At 34.7% G+C, this 21626-nt stretch overlaps 1 protein-coding gene across 14 annotated transcripts in view; it reads right to left on the reverse strand.

Annotated features, from left to right (window-relative positions):
• The window catches only part of ppfibp1b (PPFIA binding protein 1b), a 35998-nt gene that overhangs the window by 13197 nt on the left and 1175 nt on the right, over window positions 1-21626 (reverse strand). For 2 of the 14 annotated variants that reach the window (XM_084123986.1, XM_084123980.1), the window contains exons 2-16: window positions 13353-13436; window positions 12415-12620; window positions 11651-11737; window positions 10995-11108; window positions 9646-9777; window positions 7631-7723; window positions 7363-7455; window positions 5128-5245; window positions 4672-4716; window positions 3105-3166; window positions 2945-3029; window positions 2041-2180; window positions 863-963; window positions 360-419; window positions 105-165 (exon numbers count right to left, since the gene is read on the reverse strand). In XM_084123986.1, coding sequence (XP_083980112.1) covers window positions 105-165; window positions 360-419; window positions 863-963; window positions 2041-2180; window positions 2945-3029; window positions 3105-3166; window positions 4672-4716; window positions 5128-5245; window positions 7363-7455; window positions 7631-7723; window positions 9646-9777; window positions 10995-11108; window positions 11651-11737; window positions 12415-12620; window positions 13353-13416 — 1461 coding nt within the window. In that variant the 5' untranslated portion in view covers window positions 13417-13436. The remainder of the gene's footprint in view (window positions 1-104; window positions 166-359; window positions 420-862; window positions 964-2040; window positions 2181-2944; window positions 3030-3104; window positions 3167-4671; window positions 4717-5127; window positions 5246-7362; window positions 7456-7630; window positions 7724-9645; window positions 9778-10994; window positions 11109-11650; window positions 11738-12414; window positions 12621-13352; window positions 13437-21626) is intronic. The other 12 variants (XM_084123987.1, XM_084123989.1, XM_084123993.1 and 9 more) reach the window with 7 other exon arrangements.

The raw sequence follows: 21626 nt of genomic DNA on the forward strand, positions 1-21626 counted from the left end.
TGTTTATCATACTTTATATCCTCATAATTACATTGCAAGTATTCAATATATTTCCTATCCCTAATGAAAACTAATAAGGCTTTTTCATTTAAGCTGAAATTCACCTTTTCACTGGCTTTTCCATCGAGGTTGTCCTGGCTTCCTGATTTAGTGACCTCTGATGTTCTAAAACATGAAAAGACATTGTTACCATCACTATTTCCAACATACAGATGTTCATAAGTGGCATCTTCTAGGTATCAAACCACCATGTTAAGGTGTCAGACACACAGTTTGTGTGTCATTTCAGGTTACCCAAAATCTGGCATTTCAAAATGTGCCATTGTTGTAACCGAACTCCACCAGACACGCATACTCACTCGGGACTCTCATGTAATGGGGTCTCCTGTGATTGTGTTGGCTCCTGACACTCTTTATCACTACAAAGGACAAACACACAAGCATTGGGATGCAGAGGTGGTGGCAAAGCATGATGGGTAAGCAGTGAGGTGTATAGACAGACATACACTGATGTGCTAAAAGTGAGAAAGTGACACTATAAAACACCATAGAATAATGAGATAGCTTGAAGAAGGTGATCGTCATGAACTCTGATATAGATAATAGACAAAAGGCATTTCAAAGGACGGAAGGAGGATGCTATCATAAAAACACAAGAAAGGAAAAGGTGCAACATGGAGAATGGGATGCTTAGCTAGTAGACTGTAACATAGATGGGATGCTTCGGGATGTAAACCTACAGCCACAACTATGATATGAACGAATATTTGCTTGTCCAGAGTTTGTCAGATGATGAGCCTGCATGAAAAAACAACCTCAGCAGACACAATGTGTGTTTTAATGTACTGATCTGAGATTGTACCTTGATGACTGCATGTTTTCCAGTACTGAATCGCCGTCTGCTTTGTCTGGGGATGATACTGTGAACGATTGCACTTGGAATGTACTGACAAATGTAGCCGCCTACATATGAAGAGAAAGTGCAAAGGAAAATTCACAACAGTAAATTCTCTACAACAGTATTTTTTCAAAATGCACACCCACGGAGGTCCACCTCAAACAACCTTTCAAGCATAAAAATACAATATTTTATATAATTTAATTAAATAATTTTGATTGAGCCTTTTTATTAAGGATTTTTTGTTTTGCATTTTGACCATTTTTATGACAAAGTACATTTTACCCTATTACATATTCTGATTCTGAGTCTCCATAGTGTTTCTCATTACTGTAATGCAGTAAAAACATCACTCATATTATTTCTATTTTTACATCAGTGCTACAGTATGTACACCTTTCATAATATATACATAATTTACTATTTAAATAATGCATATCTTTTTGTATTAAAGGGAGTGGTTATTGTTCAATAAAACTATTAAAATAATTTTCATTAATTGAAAAAAAATTAAATGAAAGTTAGAACTGTTGACTTGGCAACTAACTGAAATAAAATAAATTAAGGCTAAATAGAATTGTCTAAAAACAAACTAATAAAAATGGCAAAAGCACATCAAATTTTAATTTTAAATTAAACTCAAAAATATAAAAGTTAATTCAATATTAATAAATACTATAATAGTATATAAATAGCACTAAAATAACACTGATTACAGGAATGTCAAATATCATTAACATCATTTTTGGAAGTCCTTGGTTCAAAAAGTTTGAGAAATCCTACGACAAACGTCTCATTCCAATGATCCATCACTTCTGAACAGTAATATCTGAAGACATAGTCGCTCCATGATAAGTGACTATCTGATACTCAGATCGTCAGTGACCGTATGAGCCACAGGTTAACATGCTACATGTATTACAAGTGTTCAGTTGTGTTTTTAGCCTAAAAAAACACCAACAACACAACTTTGCTGAACTGTAAATCACCCTGTGTTGCTCTAAATTAAGTACCTTATAGGTTGCAGGAACTTGCAGTGCAGTGATTTCATATTAGGCACGGCAAAACAAAATATTATATGCAGAATAACCACCAAAAGTGAATGGTATAACCTCAAGGGAAATTATATATGACATTTTTACCTCATTTTGACCCCTCACAGCGACTTCCTCTGTGTAAGCGAGCAGAGACTTCTCTGTGTCCATGGAAACGGAGAGGGCGGTGGACATGGAGAGGGAGCTGTCGCTATTGCTCTCATCACTGTCTCCGTCTTTGACCTTATCTGATGAAAAAGACAAGAGAAGAGGGAGATCAGATCATTATCTAGGGAACACGCCACTCAGCACCATAAGAGCAAATACAGCCTGTCACTTAACAACAGCATGTTAAGGGATTTAACTAATTGGGTGAATCTCTAGAAAACATATCAAGGTCACATTCATAATACAGTATTATATGATAAAGTGTAATGTAATATAGTATAGCATAGTATAGTACTATATAATAATATATTATAGTAAATATACTTATATAATACTATATTATAATTAATATAATGTAGAATAATCTAGAAAACATGTCAAGGTCACATTTATAACACAGTATTAAATAATGAAGTATAATATAATGTCATATAATATAATAATTTCCCCCTCATATTATGATTTTTTTCCCCTGTAAAGGAAAGTCACCATGGTGTTTCTCTTTACTGTAATAGAGTAATATATAAAAACCAGACTTTAAATGTCTTTAAAAAAAAATGTAAATGTTGCTTTGTCAACTAACTGTAATACATTAGTACTAAATTACTCACACTAAAACTATAATAAAAATAAAACAAAACCTAATAAAATAACAGAAGTACACGACAAAATTCCTAAACTTAAACTAAATTTAAAATTAAAATAAAAACTCAATATATAAAAAGCTATTTCAAACCATTAATAAATAGTATATAAATAATACTAAAATAACACAGAGTGATAAATGCACTTCTTTCAAATCCCTTTGGAATTGTTTTTATTAAAAGTTAGTAAAATAAGTCACCTTTTCTCCCCTGAGCTGACATGACCATCTCTTGCACTTTCTTGTAACGCATGAGTGACTGTCGCAACTCTTCAATCTTGCGATCCTACACAAAGCATCATTATCAGCATTAAATGTTAGGATTTTCAAAAGCAATGGGAAACTTCTGACCCAAAACTACCTTCTCCTCATTTGCCGCCATCAACGACTCCATTGCTTTCTTCATCCTCTGTACTTCCATATCTGCAAAGCACAGGCTTAGTTAACTAAAGACCATTTCATAACACCAAAGGGCAAAGAAACATTAGGCCTCAGGCCTGACATTTAGCATCACATAAACTGTAGACAGACACATTGAGCTGAAATACAACAGTGACCTTCTGTGATAAATATGAGAAATGTACATAACAGAAGCGAGGAGGAGCTTGTTGGGATTAAACATGAGAGTATACAGCCACAGATAAGGGTGGACGTCCAGCCTGTGAGGTCATGAGGAGTGTGAACAAGGGTTACGGTCAACTGCTGATAATGGAGGGAAGAGAGGAAGTGAGGTGAAGAAACTAGCTTTGGGGAACAGGAGGTGTTACAGTAGGAGGTGACAGGCAAGAAACAAACAGACAATCATGTAAATGTGACATGCCAGATGGCGACCACAATCTGACTCTTGTCAGGGCTACAACATAAGAAAGGATTGTTATTTATTACTTGTTTCCTGGATCTAAAACATAACTTTTTGCCAAACCTGCCAATGACCGGTGACTTAATAAAATTTACCAGCCATAAATATTTTTACCTATTTTTGACAGTAATGACACCAACATTTTAGATACCAGTGATAATTCACAATTTTCAGGTATAGAATTGTAATCAAAATGTAAAATAACACTACATAGTCTTCACCGTATAAATTAAACTATAAATTAGATTAATGCTTATTAAAGTTTAAAAAGTTATTCAGACATGAGCAGTGAGTGATTTTCTCTTTGTGTTTTGTTGCTTGATTAACATTAACGACACAGACAGCAGCAGGATTATTAGGATGCTGTCACTTTAAGACCTGCATGGATCCTGTATACTGATACTGTACACATGCATTTTCTTTCTCAATTATTTACATTCACTTAAGACACAACCTAGTTAACTAGGATACATTGTGTGAATGTGTTCTTTCAAGCGCAAGAAGCCGTGAAAAAGAGCTCAATTCAGTATTTGTGCACTGTCAGAGACGTGGATTTCTGGGGACGTGCTTCAAATGTTGAGGCACAGAAAACTTCCCACAGTGTGCGGGTAACGAATTGAGTTCCCTTTCGCATCTTCTTGCACTTGGATATTTAAATTGGCAAGGATTAAACTTTTGTGGCGATGCAACACTGACCCGCCAACTGTTCTGAGTGTCGTTGACGTTTGTTCATGTTCTTACAACATTGCATTGTTAGAATTCATAAAAATGTTATTGGCCATTAACACCGTTTCATATACTCGCCAACTCCAATTTTTACTCGCATTTGGCGCTTGGCGAGTGTTAATTGCAGGCACTTTTCTATACCTAATAACTGCTATTTTTAAATCCATTAACTTCCTGTAAGTCTGTAATTTGCACTGCTTTGTGTCATAGAAAAGCAAGCTTCATGAGTACCATGCCCAAACATGCAGGCACAGGAAGTAGAGGACTAAGAGGACAAAAATAGTACAAAGATTAAAAAATGAAAAAGGGTGAATGTGTAGAAGGTAGACATGTGTCCCCTTACGTTTCTCTTTGAGCCTCTTTTTTAATGTTTCCTCAGTATGGAAAACTGTTTAAGACAGAGTAATGATATTAAATGTATTCTGTTATTGGACCAATAAAGTGCTATGAATAACAAGTTACATAGAAAAAAACATAAAAACAGAACAATAAATAAAGTCTAAATAGACCAATAAAAGCAAATGTCAAGCAAAATAAAAAGTAAAAATCTAAACAAAAACAAAAAAACTAAGGAAAAGAACCCCGAAATAAAAGAATAAAATAGCAACAAAAAAAATAAAAGTAAAGAAAGTAAAAAAAATAAAAAAAATAATGAATGTAATAAAAACAGATTAAGTTTATCTACTCCAGTTTTTGTTTTAAATGAGTCAGTACAGCATCACAGATCCAGCATAATGACAAGACAAAACTGAAGGGCATGCTGGGACAGGCAACGCTGTGATTATGTTACATGACCCACCTCTCTCTGTGCCATCTAGGCCTGCAGGCGTTGGGGATCTGGACCCTGTCTCATCCTGCAGTCTTCTCAGATCACCATCTCTCCCATCAAGCTGCCTTCTCAATGTAACCAGCTCCTCCTGAACATTAAAACACACAGACCTCACAACGCTGAATCCAAAGCCTGGACCACCAACAAAGTTAACAGGTTAAAAGCCCAGTAACACCAAACCATGCAGTTACTAATTACTATAAGAGAGTTCAGCACACGGCACATGCAAAATAAAAGTTCTGTCTGATGTATAATTTTTTGGGGATCAGAGACAGATATAATAATACTTGTAATATAAACAAAAGGTCCCATGACATGAAAATTTCACTTTATGAGGTTTTTTAACATTAATATGAGTTCCCCTAGCCTGCCTATGGTCCCCCAGTGGCTAGACATTTTGATAGGTGTAAACCAAGCCCTGGGTATTTTTGAGAAAATGAAAGCTCAGACTGGCGAATCTAGAATCTTTCCTTTATGTCGTCATAAGGGGAAAGGTCACCTCCCCTTTCTCTTCTTTGCCCGCAAAGAGAATTTGGCCCGCCCATGAGAAAATGAGCTGCGCGAGCGTGATATTGGTTTTTCCTCGAGAGACATCATGAAGAACCAGTGGGTTATGTGAATTTCTGATGTGTAATTGTTCAAGTTCAGACAGATAATCTTTCTCTCAAATTCGTTCAATACTGTTTATGCATCAGTAAATCATTTCTCTTGGTAGGATGAAAATAATCTTATTTAAACTGTGATTAAAAAATATATGAAAGTGATCAAAGAACAATCCCTTTCCAATCACCCAAGCTGTCAATCACACAGCGCGAGTTAATCTGGACACTTGCCAAAACTCATTATGAAATCAATGACGCTGTTACGCTGCACAACGAAGCTCTTACTGTACTCAATGTTCATCACTGCAACCTTTTATGTGATGGGAATAGATCTAAATACTTAAACTTCTCACGATTCGTTAATCTCGATAGCTGTAATAGTAAAAATGTATAATAGCTGTAATAGTAAAAGTATTCGAGGGAGTTCCACATGTAATGCTAGCTATTTCATATGCAAGCATGTCAGCCAATCACAGCAGTGGGCGTTTACACTGAAGTCTCACAGCAGACACGCCCCTTCAAACAGAGTGTTCAAATCAGAGGCTAAAATCAGGCTAGGAAAAATGCCTTTTATTTCTAAATTATTACAATTTTTGATCTTAAAAACATACTAACATTATAAGGGCACCCCAGGAAACATTATAAAATAATAAAATAATCCATGTCATGGGACCTTTAATACTGATATTTATATTAATAATAATAATATTTATTATAAATAATAATATTTTTCATAAAATATGACATATTACTGAAATAAAACCAGACAAAATTTCTGAAATTAAAACACTTTATACAAAATGCACTCTTTTACTCATACATTTTACTGTTAAAATGTGTTAATTGGCCAAGCATGCAAGGTTATTGGATTATCTCGCATCACAAAATAGCAAAGTGTCGACTCAAATCAGTCTACAACTAATCAGGATCACATTCAAGAACTTCATTCAAGAGTTCAAAGGATTGCCAAGGTGGGAGAGCCGTTTATAACACACACACAAAAAATAAAATAGAGTAGCACATTTATGCAAACCTCACACTGAGCTTTTTGAAGCGTGTGGCTTAACAGTATGCTACAGTAGGAAGTAGCGACAGAAATAGCTCCTCCTGCATTATAAAGCAGTCTGAAATTTAGCCCTCTCAGCTTAAACATCACGTAGAGCCTCACACTAAAGCATACTTGTGGTTAATTAAACATGCTGAGATCTTATACTGGTGCCACTGCTTGGAGAAGAGGGCAGATTTAAAGAGCAGCTTTCAAACCATGATGAGAACTTTGTCTGTACCCTTTAAATGCTGTATAATGGAGGGCTATGGAGCTACTATAGAGCTCTCAAGACGATTAAAAGTTTAATTCTGTAATGATATGAGAGAATACACTCAACAGTGGCCCTGGAATGTATTTGGACTCTAAAGAAACACTGAATGTCACTGTGTTGTTGATACAACATTAAGAATGGCCACTGTATATGAGTAAATGCTTAAACTTAAAACTGAAGGCTTCAATAAAAGTGCCTGAAAGCAAAGTTACAGTGCAACAATAAGTAAATAAAAGGTCTTTGGGTCACAACCACAAGCAGTAACCACCCTGAGGTATGCCGACCTTAAGTTCCTGGATTTTTTGTTCCTTCATCTGTTTCTCATACTGCATCTGGCCCATTTTGAGTTTCAGGCTAGAGAGTTTAGCCATTAGCGACTAGCGGCAGAGAGGTTAGCCAAGGAGGAAAAGGAAAATAGACACTTAAAGATAAACGAGAATAGTGACAGGTTATGCAAGAGAGACAAGAGCAGTAGAGAAAACCCTACGCAAGCTTAAAAATGAAAACATCAAGTACTGTTTTAACTAGTAAGAAACTAGTATTGAAACTCACCTTAGTGGATTTCAATTTCTTTTCATTCTGTAACCGTTCACTTTCCATCTCAGAAATGCGATATCTCAGTTCATTAATCTCCAAAATCAAACCCTAAAAAGAAAGAAGTCTTTAAAATGCAAACAATCTCCATTATTAATATGAATTTAATAATGTGAATAAATAATAGGTTTAAGTTAAACTCTATTGACTGCATATGTATGCTGTTGATTACCATCAAAATAAAATAACTATTTACACAATTTCACAGTTTCAATAACAGAGGGAAGCTAATGCATGGAACCTAATAATAATAATAATATTAATAATGCCCTTCTTAATGCATACAGATTATCAAAGCCATATTCCCATTTATGAAGCTTCAAAGATGAGCCTTCTCTCATGTTTGAAATGGTTTGTTAAGCAAACAGACTAAGTATTCAATCTTTAGAAATGCTTTACGAGCAAAAAACAAGAATCTAGTGACAAGCTTCCATTCAACACTCAGGCCTTTTCAAGCTCTTTGTCAGGATGTCTAGCATTCAGCCATGGATTTATGATTCAATAAACAACAGAACAGCCTCCAGTTGTAAACACTCAGTGAATGCTCCAAACTAAAGTAAAATATATATATATAAAAAAGATACATTCACCTTGAGCAGTGATCCGCAAAACTCAGAATACATTTAATGTACTAAATATAGTTAATATATTTCAATAGAAAACAGTCATTTTTAATTGTAATAATATTTCACAGTGTTACCATTTTTACCGTAATTTATCATCAAATAAATGCAGCCTGGTTGAGCATAGGACACTTTCAAAAACATTTGAACAATAGTATATATATTGAGTAATTCAGACTACAGCAATTCTGGTAATTCTTCAAAATCTAGAAAGACATATCATAGACCCAGTCTTAACAGAATAAAAAAGGACATTTTGGCAAACAAACTGGAGTCTTGCTGAGACAGTAAATTATGTGACAGCAAAATAACACAGGAAAAGGCAGAAATAATTTATATCTTTGAGAAATGTGTTTATCCTAGACCAAACACACTTGCCAATTTATTGCACAGTTTAAACAATAAATAATTTATATCTCTGTTCAACAATATTCTAGGAATAATGGATAGCACAATCACAGAAAATTGGGCTGAAGGGGAAAGCATGTCAACAAGGAGACAAAACTGGTCTTATACACACACTAAACCTTCAAAACCTCTTGTTTTTCTCCATTGTTGCATGTTGTCTGATTCAAACATTCTTGTGAATTTTGATAACACCCCTTCCTAAAGTCCCTCAAGTAGCTAAACGTTCAACAAACAAAAAGTATGGTCGAGTTTCCATCTTATTTGGACCAAGAAACGCCCACTTAGTCTATTTGTGAACGACATGTAAAGCAGCCGGCTATAGTTCGTTGTTTTTTTGTGCCGTTTAGGGGCAGGTTTATCTGAAACCACCAGTGTGGAAAACCATTCCAATGGATCCCAACACCCCTCTTGCTGAGAACCATTCCTACTCCCATACATCCACAGTGTGACCTAGTCCTTCGTGGTAATGACTAGTTTCTAGAGAGAAAAGTGGCCACCCAAACCAATTTTGGAGAGGAAATGGTATCTGCAAGGGTGTTTTTGCATGTGCCATTTTGCCCAGACAGAAAACAAAACAGAGAACAGTTAAAAGCCCAACATTCCAGTGTACTGGAACAGACCTCTGTCCCGGAACATGACGTGATTGGTAGATGTCCGAGCACTAACAGAGTGCATTGTTGAATGCATGTCTTTCTGCTACAGGCTTGTACAGAAACAAAAGGTTGGCTATACTACTAAATCACGATTCTAAACAAACATTCATGTCATCTTTCCAGCAAACTGCAATATGTTAAAGCGGTCAAAACAAAAGGGCTCTGTGCACCAACGGCGGAATGACAAATTAACCAATGACTAGAATTACAATTAAAGCACAGTCACTGACATTTTCAAAAGACATCATTACACAATTATTTCTCTCATGCATGTATGCATGTTTCTTACCTCACTCTCTCCGAATCGATCATCAAAATCAAGTCTATGTTTCTCCATGGCTGTTAACTTCAGTTTCAAGTTGGAAACCTCAGCCATCAGCTCCAGCTTCTGAGTCTCAAGGGCTGATCGGCATAAGAGTTCCTAGGAAAAAGAGTTTAAAAATGAACATACTACAGCATGAGTCGTAGAAATGTATTTTTAAGGGCTTTTTGCTTGTGTCCGGACAGTAAAGAAGTAAATGAAAACTATATGCTGAAAATAAGCACCATAGGGCTGGGCGATATGGCCAAACAATTATCTTAATAAACTTTTTCATATCAGTCGATATCGATAATTATCACGATAAATGTATCTTTATTTTAAAAACAGATTTTTACTCCTAAATGAAAGTTGTAGAAACCAGAAAGTTAATTGTGGTTTTAAACTACGCTTTATTGTCATAACATGAGAAACATTTCACGTGTTGTCAATTTTTCTTAACAAAATAAATATCTTTATAGAACAATGTATATCTTTGTTTCTGCATGTGCTAATGGGTGATATTGTTTTAAGTCATGAAACAGGTTTGTGTTGTCTGACTTTGACATGCATCTTCAGCGAAGTTTGCAGTGCAGGCTGCAATATTAATAATATTACATGTTGGTCTCTTAGAAATGCACATATGACAGTAGCTTGAGTTAACAGTAGTAGTAGCATGAGATAGGATGCGGATGTAAATGTATGTTAATTAACAAAAACAGTAACATCTGTAAAAATGGTAACAACCTAATTTTTATATGGTAAAATTTAAATATTCTGACTGTTTGATTCTGACGTTTTATTAAAATTAACCATTGGTCTTCCAAAGTAGCATACATTAAGATCCTGATAACTATAGTTAAATCCACGCTTATTGCACCTCACTACCAAGGTAAAATCTATATGTAATAATATAATAAAACTTGATATGAATATCCCACATTTCTGCCACAATACCATGGTGCAATCCATGGTAAATGATGGTCATTTGTAGAAAGCCTTCTGACTGCATCGTTGTGCACAGTGTTTCTCCTGTTTTGTTGGCTTTAAACTAGTTTAAATCACAGACATTTGTGTTCTTCGCTGAATTCAAGCGCTTCTCACAGCACTGTTCAGTGGACGCATAACCGAGACCGATCAGCAAGTCAACACATCTGCTATAGTAAGCTCGTGCTGCACTGCCATTAGAACTTGTCTGTGTATCGTTTTATCGAGGACATTTATATTGCGATAATTATTGTTATGGTTTTATCACCCAGCCCTACTTCACCATGCAAAAAGCACATGTAACCAACCACCAGACCATGTCACCAATAAACAAGGAATATCTTTAAACCTACCTGTTGTAACATTTCTTCAGTGGCATTTAGTTTCTCACGGTGTTCATCAAGGCACAGGTCTAGGTCCCTTATTTTTTCTCCCTGTGCCTCCACTTGATCAGTCAAAACACTCACCTTCAAAGAATGAAGAGCATTTAACTTAGGCATTATCTGTCTGCTTATCTCCACAATCGTTCAAAATTTGGAATCAATAAGAGTATATTTTATTAAGAAATTAATCATTTAATTCAGCAAGAATGCGTTAAATTGATCAAAAGTGACAGCAGACATGTGTAATGTTACAAAAGATGTTTATTTCAAATAAATGCTTTTGAACTTTCTAGTCATCAAAGAATCCTGAAAAAAAATGGTTTCCTCAAAAATATTAAAACAACTGTTTTTAACAAATAATAATAAGAAATGCTTCTTGGGCACTAAATCACCATATTAGAATTAGAAGATTGGAGTAATGGCTGCTGAAAAGCAGCTTTGCCTTTCACAGGAATAAATAACATTTTAAAATATATACAAATTTAAAACACTTATTTAAAACTGTAATAATACTTTACAATATGAATACATTTTTGATCAAATAAATGCAGTCTTGGTGAGCCTTTCAAAAACATTTTTAAAATCTAATCGACCCCAAACTTTTAAATGTGTCAATATAAAGTTACCTGAAGCACAAGGGATTCTTTATCACTTTCAAGACGATTAAGTCTGTCCTGGTAAACATCACCGGTGATTGAAATGTGTCCATTTGACTGTCAGGAAAAAAAATTATAGAAAAAGATTATATTATAAAACACTTTTGGAATCCAACCTGAGATGTCTTGAAACAATCGGAGTTAACTTTAAGTTTCTTTTCAAAGTCAGTGATACTAAGAAAAACAGTGTCACTTGATATTCAAGGTTTTCATGCACCATTTATTGTGCCAACAAAATGTTAACATTGGGTCAACGAACATAATACTCCATGTAAACTGACTAAATATGGTATTATGTGTTGACTTTCACTTGGCAGTTGTTCAATTGGTCTCAAGCCGCACAAGAATAATGTTTATTTGAATTGCCGTAACTAATACCTTAAGGCAATGACAAAACTTAACTGCAGAGTCCTAATTATGAATAGAACTAATGCACATGATACTATAATAGCTCAATTAATAAGTTCCAACACTAGTATTACGTCAGAATGAAAATTGTCAGCCTAGGTCTAGCAATACCAGCATGAAACAGAAAATACTTCCAATAGGCACAAACCAACACATAGCGTATTTGACTATCATTGAAAATAGACTACATGCTTTTTGACTACTATAAATATAGGAAGTATAAATAACCATGCACTTCCCTACAACATGGCAACACATAGTATGTTAGCTCATGTTCACACAGTAGACACGGTGAATTCCAGAGTTCTGGAATGTGGCGTACGCACCAGGTGACCATGCAGCCACTCCACCAGACTGTCTGCGGTAGAGTCTGGGATCTGACAACGCAAGCCCTCTCTCTCCTCAGTGTCCATGAGCTCCAGAACACCCCTCAGGTCCTCCAGTAAGTTCAGGGCTCGCAAGCTGCCCATGAAGGGCGATGTTGGGGACTGACAATCAAAGATGCCATTGGAGTAGTCCACCGCCTTGGAGCCTGAATGCCAACGACAAAACAATAAATAAAGTGGTGAATGGGGATTTTGATTTTATGTATGTCAAAGTGAACTTTTAGAGGGTTGCTACTTAAACACCAACACAGCCATATCACAAACATTGATTCCATGGAGCTGATCACTTTTTATTCAGACAATATTACGTGCAAGCAAATTGGTGGAGCTCCACAATATACATTAAATGCTCAGGAGAGTCAGGCAATACATGAATAACTGAATCTTTTACAATAGTTAACATTTAGCACAATGAGAAATCACTATAGAAGACAATTATCATGGACTGTGGGGTAAAAGATAGCATGACCTTATAATAAAACATGCTGCGATAAACACTCAAGTCTTGAAAGCAGAATCAGGTCAGAGTAAATGCTTTAATTGCTGAAACCTCAGGAAATCATGTGATTAGACAGGCGACTCCAACTTGAAATGTCAGCCTTATAATAAACCAGTGATGAATTACTTCATATGCCATGCCAAAACATTTGGTCAGCCTACTAATATCAGTTTAATCTTACTCTGTAAAGGTTTCATGAAATGAGTCTGAGATTTTCTTTGTACCACTGCTGAATATTTCCATTCCGGAAAGAATGAACAAATTCACCAACGTGAAGTGAATTATTTTGTCAGATTTATATGTGGAGGGACAGTTGCATTTGGAATAGATTTTTCATTTCAGATTTTGTATGTTTAATACAAATATTAAAAAGCTTTACCCGCTATGATACCATCCATTTGCTCCAAGGCGGCTGCCAACATGTCACTGGCATCAGACATCATCTTGTTCAACACTGTTAATCCTGCATGAAGGGAAAATAGCAGAACAAATTTTACAGTCGACAGTATAAAATGCATTTAAGTCATCTCCAAATGCATTAACAGAAACCTTCTGACGGCTTAGGCACAGAATAAGACAGAAAGCGATGCGAATGTGCTGCTGGTTTGAGATATGAGTAATGTTTTTAAACTCTCAGGAAAGTATTACATGGACACAAACAATTTCAGTTGTTGGTGAATTTAAACAGAATCTAGAGCCAGATAGGATGAACAGAATAACTTGCTGTATACAGAGGCCGAATACACAGACAAATGTGAACTAGAGTTATTTTAGTATTATTTATATTATAGTATTTATTAATATTTAAATTTTTTAGTTTTAGTAATTTTAGTATAAGTTTTAGCCTAGTTATTTTATGTGCTTTTGTCTTTTAATTCTTTATTTCAATTTAGCTTTAATTTTATTTTATTTTGGTTTTAGTGATTATAATACTATTTAGGTTTATTATTTTACTAGTTTGTTTTTTAAAAAGTTCTATTTTTAGTTTAGTTTGTGTTTTAGTCATTTAGTACTTCAACTTATTTTAATTCAGTTAGTTGCCAAAGTAACATTTCTAAAAAATAATAATAATTATTATTTTTATATACTAGTTTATGTTAACTTTATTTATATTTATGATTTGCAATAGCTTTAACACTGATGTGAGCACAGAAACTATTTTGCATGAGGTTTTATGGCTGAATAATAAAAACATCAATGCCGACTAACACGAGCGCTTATCGAAATGTCTATATTTCTCAACCTTCCCAATGATGTTTGTATCTAAATGCGTATTTATCTGAAACAGGTCTCCCTATGGTGGTTCCAGAGAGCAAAACACATCCTTTGGGTGAAAGGTTAGCTGGTTCTCAGCTCTCTGCTGTTCCCTGGGTAACGCAGTCGAGCTCCAACCATTAGCCACAGATTTTAAAGAATAACTGAGCCATTTATTTCAATTATTGGCACAGTGCTTGTGCTGCTGCAGGGGACACTGGGTACTTTGTTGGGGGACTAGCGGGGACACATTGTTAGGCCCTTTTGGCTCATGGCCCGGGAATACAGCGGCGGCATTCTCTCAGTTTTAATCCTCAAAACAAGGAGGTGAAGAGACACCCTGTCATGTTCTGATATCCCATCCACCAGTGTTGTTAAAGCTCTCTGCCGTAATGCACAAACATAACAGGCCAAAGGTAATATATACAGATCAAAAAGTACGCAAAATGTGCTATAAAAGGCTTGTTTACACCAAGAACGATAACTATAAACTCTGAGGGATTCTGATTGGATGTTTTTATTGTTCATCAGTTGGGAAAAAATCGTTCTGAAAGTGATTCCAACGATATAATTTCTCTGTGTCTCTGTATATCTTTATCATTATTGTTATAGTTATTGACCTTGGAGTGAAAGGGCCTTAAATGGGAGTTTTTTTTTTTAATGCATAGTTGCAAAACTAAACAAAGAAACTAAAATTGTATCTTAAAAATTAGTATCCCGTCGCTATGGTTACAAACATTACACAAGGCCACTGCAAGTTAGAAAAGGGGACTGAGGTAACCCATCCGCCCCATCCGCTGATATGTACAGCTGGATTTGAGAGCCTCACTTGTTAGTAAATAAGCTCTTCAATCCCAGACACACTGACTGTGTGAACATAGCCATTCTGTCCAAAGAAAAGTGGATCATGTAAAGTCAAAGTTTTCAAAGATGCTATGAAATCAAGAAGTAAACTAATGCGCCATGTAAAAAGTTTAGTTAATTGTCTAGTCCAAACTATTATGGAGTTTCAATCGGTTAACTTAACCGTTTATGTAAATAACAAATCAAAAGTGTGTGTGGAGACTCATGTTATGTCTAGAAAAGCTGTGCTATCCAAACATCACATGTTCACACAGTGAGATTTGGTGCAATTTTTCCAGCATGTTTCTAAACAATTCTGTCTACCTACATTAATATCATTATTTAGTGTTATTTTAGTGTCGTCGAGATACTATTATAGCTTGTATTCATATTTTGAATGAGTTTTTTATATTTTCCCTTTTCATTTTAATTTTAGTCATTTTGGGTTTTATTTAAAAATTTTTGCATTAATATTTTTAATTAGTTTTTATTCATATTTTAAATATTTTTTTATATATATTTTCCCTTTTCATTTTCATTTTAAAGTTTTGGTAATTTTGTGTTCTCTCTATATAGAAAAAAATCTCTATATAGATTTTTTTTATTTATTATTATTTTAGTACATCAAGTTAAACTAAATCAAAATGAGAAATGTTGCTGCCACAGCAACTAGCTGAAATAAAATGTTATATATATATATATATGGGACATTCTACCAGAAACGTACATTTCCACTTTAAAAAATCTTGGGAAAAAATATATATTTTTCTTAAATCTGAACGTTGAGACATATGGAGGACATGTTAAACTATGAGAAACACATATCATGCCATCTCAGCATGTTTTTATGATTAAATAAAATACATTTTTATACGCATTTCACCCCTAAAATGTCAGGCCCTGTCACAGACAAATTTGTATATGTTAGAATGGTTTACTAATGAATTTCTTTGATACAGATAGCATTTTCTTATTGATCACATGTCCCTGATTGTATCTAACATGGTTTTATAATTCCTTTAAGAAATATAAGTAACTTTTCGGTCAACTGTAGTACACAAAATCACAGAATACCCAACAGGCACTAATATAGTTGTAAAATAACTATCTTTACATAGGAGATTTTTATAAAAACATAGTAGTGGATATATACCCCCACCTTCATCTACACAGTTAAAGAGATGAATTAATTAATATTTCCTCAAATAGTACACTTTTATCATAATTTCCTGTGTGACAGGACTGACCATGGCGTGACAGGACTGACGGTACTGTGACAGGACTGACTTTATGGATTTTGATGATGCAGAAAAAGTTATGTTTTGTGTTCTTTATTTAAGTTTTGATTGGCATTTCTTTTTTAAATTATTATTATAATTATAATTTTAATGTTAAAGTAATATTAGACTATGGTAAAATTCAGCCAAGGACATACATAATATTGCCAAAAGTATTGGGACAGCCCTCCAAATAATTGAATTCAGGTGTTTAAATCACTTCCATGGCCACAGTTGTATAAGAATCAAGCACCTTGGCCTTCATTTTACTATTGCATGCGTTAAATACATAACATATGCAATAAATGTAATAAAAAAGAACAATAACATTAATTTTTAAGGCCGTGTCACACAGGAATGTGACAGGGCCTGATGTGACAGGGCCTGACGGTTGGCCATTTTAAACTGCCATTACTCAGCCTGCTAGCATGCTAGCATAAAAAACTGTTAACATGCAAGCAAGGAATTTCAATAACCTTTTTAGACATGTTTGGATTTAAAACATTTTCATTATTTTCTGGAATGTTTAACCGTGACAGGGCCTGACCCTTTAGCTCGTCTTCCTAAAAAAAACATACAAAAACAAGCTTAAAATCATACAATTCAATGAAAGAATTCAGCCTTAATCAATGTAAGCTTCACCTGGGTCAAATGATGTCACTTCCTCTGAGTGATACCCTTAAAGGCGTATTTCACACATTTTATGTAGAGTTTTATGTAAACGTGACAGGACTGACCAAAACATGGGGACAGTTGTAAAATAGAATTTATTTGTAGAATTTATATATAATTTTATGTTTTTGATCAGTTGATGTGAATGATAACAGCTTAAACTTGTTATTGATGGAGTTTTTTTCTAAATAACAGTTTGTAGCATAACAAAACTATGACAGCTGTAGCTCCAATTTGGCTGAGGACAAGGGCATGGACAGGATTTGTAATTTTCAAAAGTGTTTTTAATAGGGATGTCCCGATTAGGTTTTTTTGCCCTCGAGTCCGAGTCCGAGTCATTTGATTTTGAGTATATACCGATACCAAGTCCCGATCCGATACTTCGATAAAAAAGAATAAAGAAGAGCAAAAAAACAGATCCAGGATGTTCCTTATTTTAACATTCAACAACTCTTACAAACAGAGCACTTCTGTGAGGTAGGGCCTAGCTTGAACAATCATTTATGTAATAAATAACATAAATTCTTCACCTTTGCAGGGCTTGAATTTCGGTGCGGGAATGCGGGGGTTGCGCATAATTTAAACCATTCCCGCAAGGTTAGCTTTTAGTGCGAGAAATTCCCGCACAAATATATTTGCTTCATCTCAGAGCAAATGATTAAAAAAAAAAAATTCACATATGCGAAAAAAATATGTCAAACTGTCTTTTATTTTCGAATTTAATTCCTCAATCAGCGCTGGACCGGCTTTCTCTGTCTTCCGCTGAGCCCTGGCTGTAGACAGATCATATGTTTTACGCTGTCAATGCAGTGGTCTGCGTTGCGCTGATCTTAATCACACTATTGAGTGTAGGTGCAGCATTCTAACATTTTGAGTCATAATGAGCTGTTTGTGAAGAAATTATCCACTTCCAAATTATGCCATTTTAATCAAGAAACTAAAACATTACAAACATGTTGCTCTTTATGGTGTGCGAGTGATAGAGCGCGGCAGCAACAAACTAACTGATCAGCTTACAGCGTAACAACATTGAATGCTAGGCCGAACAGCTGATCATAGCTGTACAGGGCGCCTTATTATTTTTCATCTCCATAAATATATCTAGTAGTAAAGCTAATGCAAGGGCTAGAAATCTATTAATCTTTTGCTGATACTTCCTTGTCACGCGTTGCTGTGTCTGTGTGGAGTCAAAAGGGTCTAACTCTGTGCCACCGCATAACTATAGATGTGTTAAAAAATAATGAGAATATATATACATATATATCCGAGTCCTGATCGGGAGGTAACATCCGATTCCGATCGAGTCTGAAACCACGTGATCGGGCCCGATTTCCGATCACGTGATCGGATCTGGACATCCCTAGTTTTTAATAAAGAAAAATATATCTGAGAACCTAATGAATGACATATTCCTTTACAGAACAACTCACAGAAATCAACTATGAGCCAGTTTTAGAAATTTTTGGATGAAATACTTTTTTATTCACTGTAACAATTCAAGGACAGATAATGTACGTTTCTGGTAGAATGTCCCAATATATATATATATATATATATATATATATATATATATATATATATATATATATATATATATATATATATATAAATAAATAATATTCTATATATATTTTTTTTTATATATATATATTATTTATATATATTATATTTATTTATTTATTTATTTATATATTTATATATAATTATTTCATTTCAGTTCATGTTTATTTCAAAATTCAGGCAACAACTTTTTCTTATGGTTTTTGTTTTAGTTTCAGTTAATTATAATAATTCTGCTATAGAGCTTACATCATTACAACCAAGATTGTTGTGAGCTAACAACAACGCAGCATAGACTCAAGCACAAGCTAAGCACAGGTTGCTTTGCATTGCAGATTTTTGCATGACTGGAATTTCCTCTCATGGCGGGAACACGGTGGCTTCCAGCCTGCAAAAAGCATGAACCTTTATGAACCTCATATTTCCTCTCAGAATCGGATGAAGTCAAACAGAAATATCAAGACTCTAGGTTCAGATCAAACAACAAGACTATTTATGCATGTGCAAAACACTAGTTTAAAACCACAGACAAAGGACAATCTTGAAGTAAGTGTTTCAATGCTTGGAACAAATCTTAGGAGAAATCATGCCAATAATGACATTAAGTGGGACGAAACTATAACAAAGCCTGAAAACATTTTCCTAGACTCACAGAACACAAGTATGTAGCAATGGTCAAAAGGAAGCAGTCAGAGTAAATATTTGTATTTTTATGTTTTTCTTGAAATGGGCTCAAGATGGCATAGAATAAAAAGTTATGAATATGAGCATGAGTGAGAATAAGGGGAAAGAAATTCTAATGGCCTTTCAAGTCCATCAGTCGGGCACCTAAGGGGCATTGTGTGTATGAACTTTATCCACGCCACACACTCTGTTTGAGCCGCATTAGCTACTGTTCCTCTCTGAAGCGCTCTGACTGACTGACAGAAAAACCTCTGCTGGCACATGCTGGAGAAAAATAGCAGCCTTCGGGTCATTCATCTCAACAGAAATAAAAGCATTTATGGCAGGCGAGCCGTGTAAGCCAGCAAACTTGCCTCAAGTCAAGCTAAAGCAAGCATAGAAGCATGCTGGAGAGTCATGGGAAAGACATTTTTAATGGACCTATAAGCACATGCTCATATGATAAATAAATATGCATGCCAAGCTTTCTAGTAAAGGCTGATATAATATCTGGATCAAAAAAATTCTTATAAATTCTATACTATTTCTGCTAAATTAATTAGAAGCCCTACAAACAAAAATCAATCAAAAGTTAATTTAAACATCACATTATGTACAGCAATGTAAAGCATTAAAAATGTATATTCATTCAGCGATTTGGTAACGTTCAGTGTTATTTAATTATTGTTTTTAGAGATTAATTTTAGTGTTAGATGATAGAAAAGGTAATCTAAATGTAAAAATAGGTGAAATTAGGATGCACAATTAAATATTCAATATCAAACGATAATACAATTTTTATTTTATTTTTAATCTCCAACATTGGCAAAAAATATGTTAATGATAAACGTTAAATAATGCATTTTTATTTTTAATGTGACAGTAAAATAGTTAACATTTCAAATAAATTATGTTCTTTTGAACTTTCTATTCATCAAAAAAATATCCACAAAAATATTAAGCAGCCCAACTGTTGACCATATGAAGAAATGTTTCTTGAGCAGCAAATCAGCATATCAGAATGATTTCTGAAGGAACATGTGACACTGAAGACTGGAGTAATGATGCTGAAAATTCAGCTTTGCATCACATTTTAAAATGTAGAAAAGTTTTTTTTTAATTGTAATAATATTTCACAATATTTACTGTATTTTTCTTTGGTGAGCATAAGAGACTTAATAAATCTGACTGACCCAAAACTTTTATAAAGTAGCGAACATCATACACCAAGGTAGTTCAAAGAATACCATGGTACATACATGTTCAACACAACAAAAATAATGGTATTGCCATGATACATTCCTTTTTTTCTTTCAATTAATAGTGTTTTTATCAAATTGATTGTGCGAGTAGGTTTTTCTACAACATCTTTCAACTGTACAAATGTTATGCTAGGTTTCACAATCACACGTGATTGCTGCATTTGAGCCAAGCTGAGAGTTATAAAAGATGTTTGGGTCCCGTGCAAGAACTAGAGAAACACAGATGTGCACAAGCCTTCAGTCCAGCCTTTGCATGTAGGAGGAGGACAGCCCCTGGTTACAACAGGCTCCTTTTCTTAGATATATCAGAAATAGAAACAGAATGGAACATAACATTTTTTGAAATCCACTTTTACATATTTGTGGCTATATTGGGGCGTCACTAAGCAGAGTTTTATACATAAGCTGCCAATGAAACACCACCGCTGACTGGGCTCACACGCTCAACCCATCTAAAGGGACACCCATCTGACACTGATATGAAAGCCAAGCCAAGGCGTTGTCGTAGAATATGATGCATCATACTTCACATAACCGCATGGAACAGAGAAGGGACGTCTGTCTGTGGTCAAGGCGTTCCATATGCTATCTATAGGTAACAGTAAAAATATAAAAGAATGCACAGATGTGTCTGCAAAATGCAAATATCAAAGCCTCACATGCACTCATGTGATTTAGCCCTTCATGATGGTAACATAATTTAGTTGCAAAACAAAAAAGAGATGGTCTGATGAAAGCTGCAGACTTACTTTGGGCTACAAGCACAGCAAATAAGAACATCACCTGCAAATTATGCGCTTTGAAGTCTTTCAATGGAGACATTTACTGTAAACATCACACCAATTTGACAGATGTGTGACTGACATGGATTCAGAAAATGGCATTATCAGAGCAATTACAAGGACAAGGTTTAAAGTTAGTCACTGCAGTGACAATTTATCCACACTTTTAAACAAATGGTTTTGGTTTTTTGCAGTGATGCCATAGAAGAATTGTGGGTTCCCCAAAGAACCTTACAGTCAACAGTTCTTTAAAAAAAAAAAAACTAAAAAAAAAAACTTTTTTTCATAGTTTTAAAAATGTGCAATAATCTAAAGAACCTTTTTCCACTATAAAGAACCT

This window comes from Abramis brama, assembly GCF_963993115.1.
Source record: "Abramis brama genome assembly, chromosome: 9".
Classification (NCBI taxonomy): Eukaryota; Metazoa; Chordata; class Actinopteri; order Cypriniformes; family Leuciscidae; genus Abramis; species Abramis brama.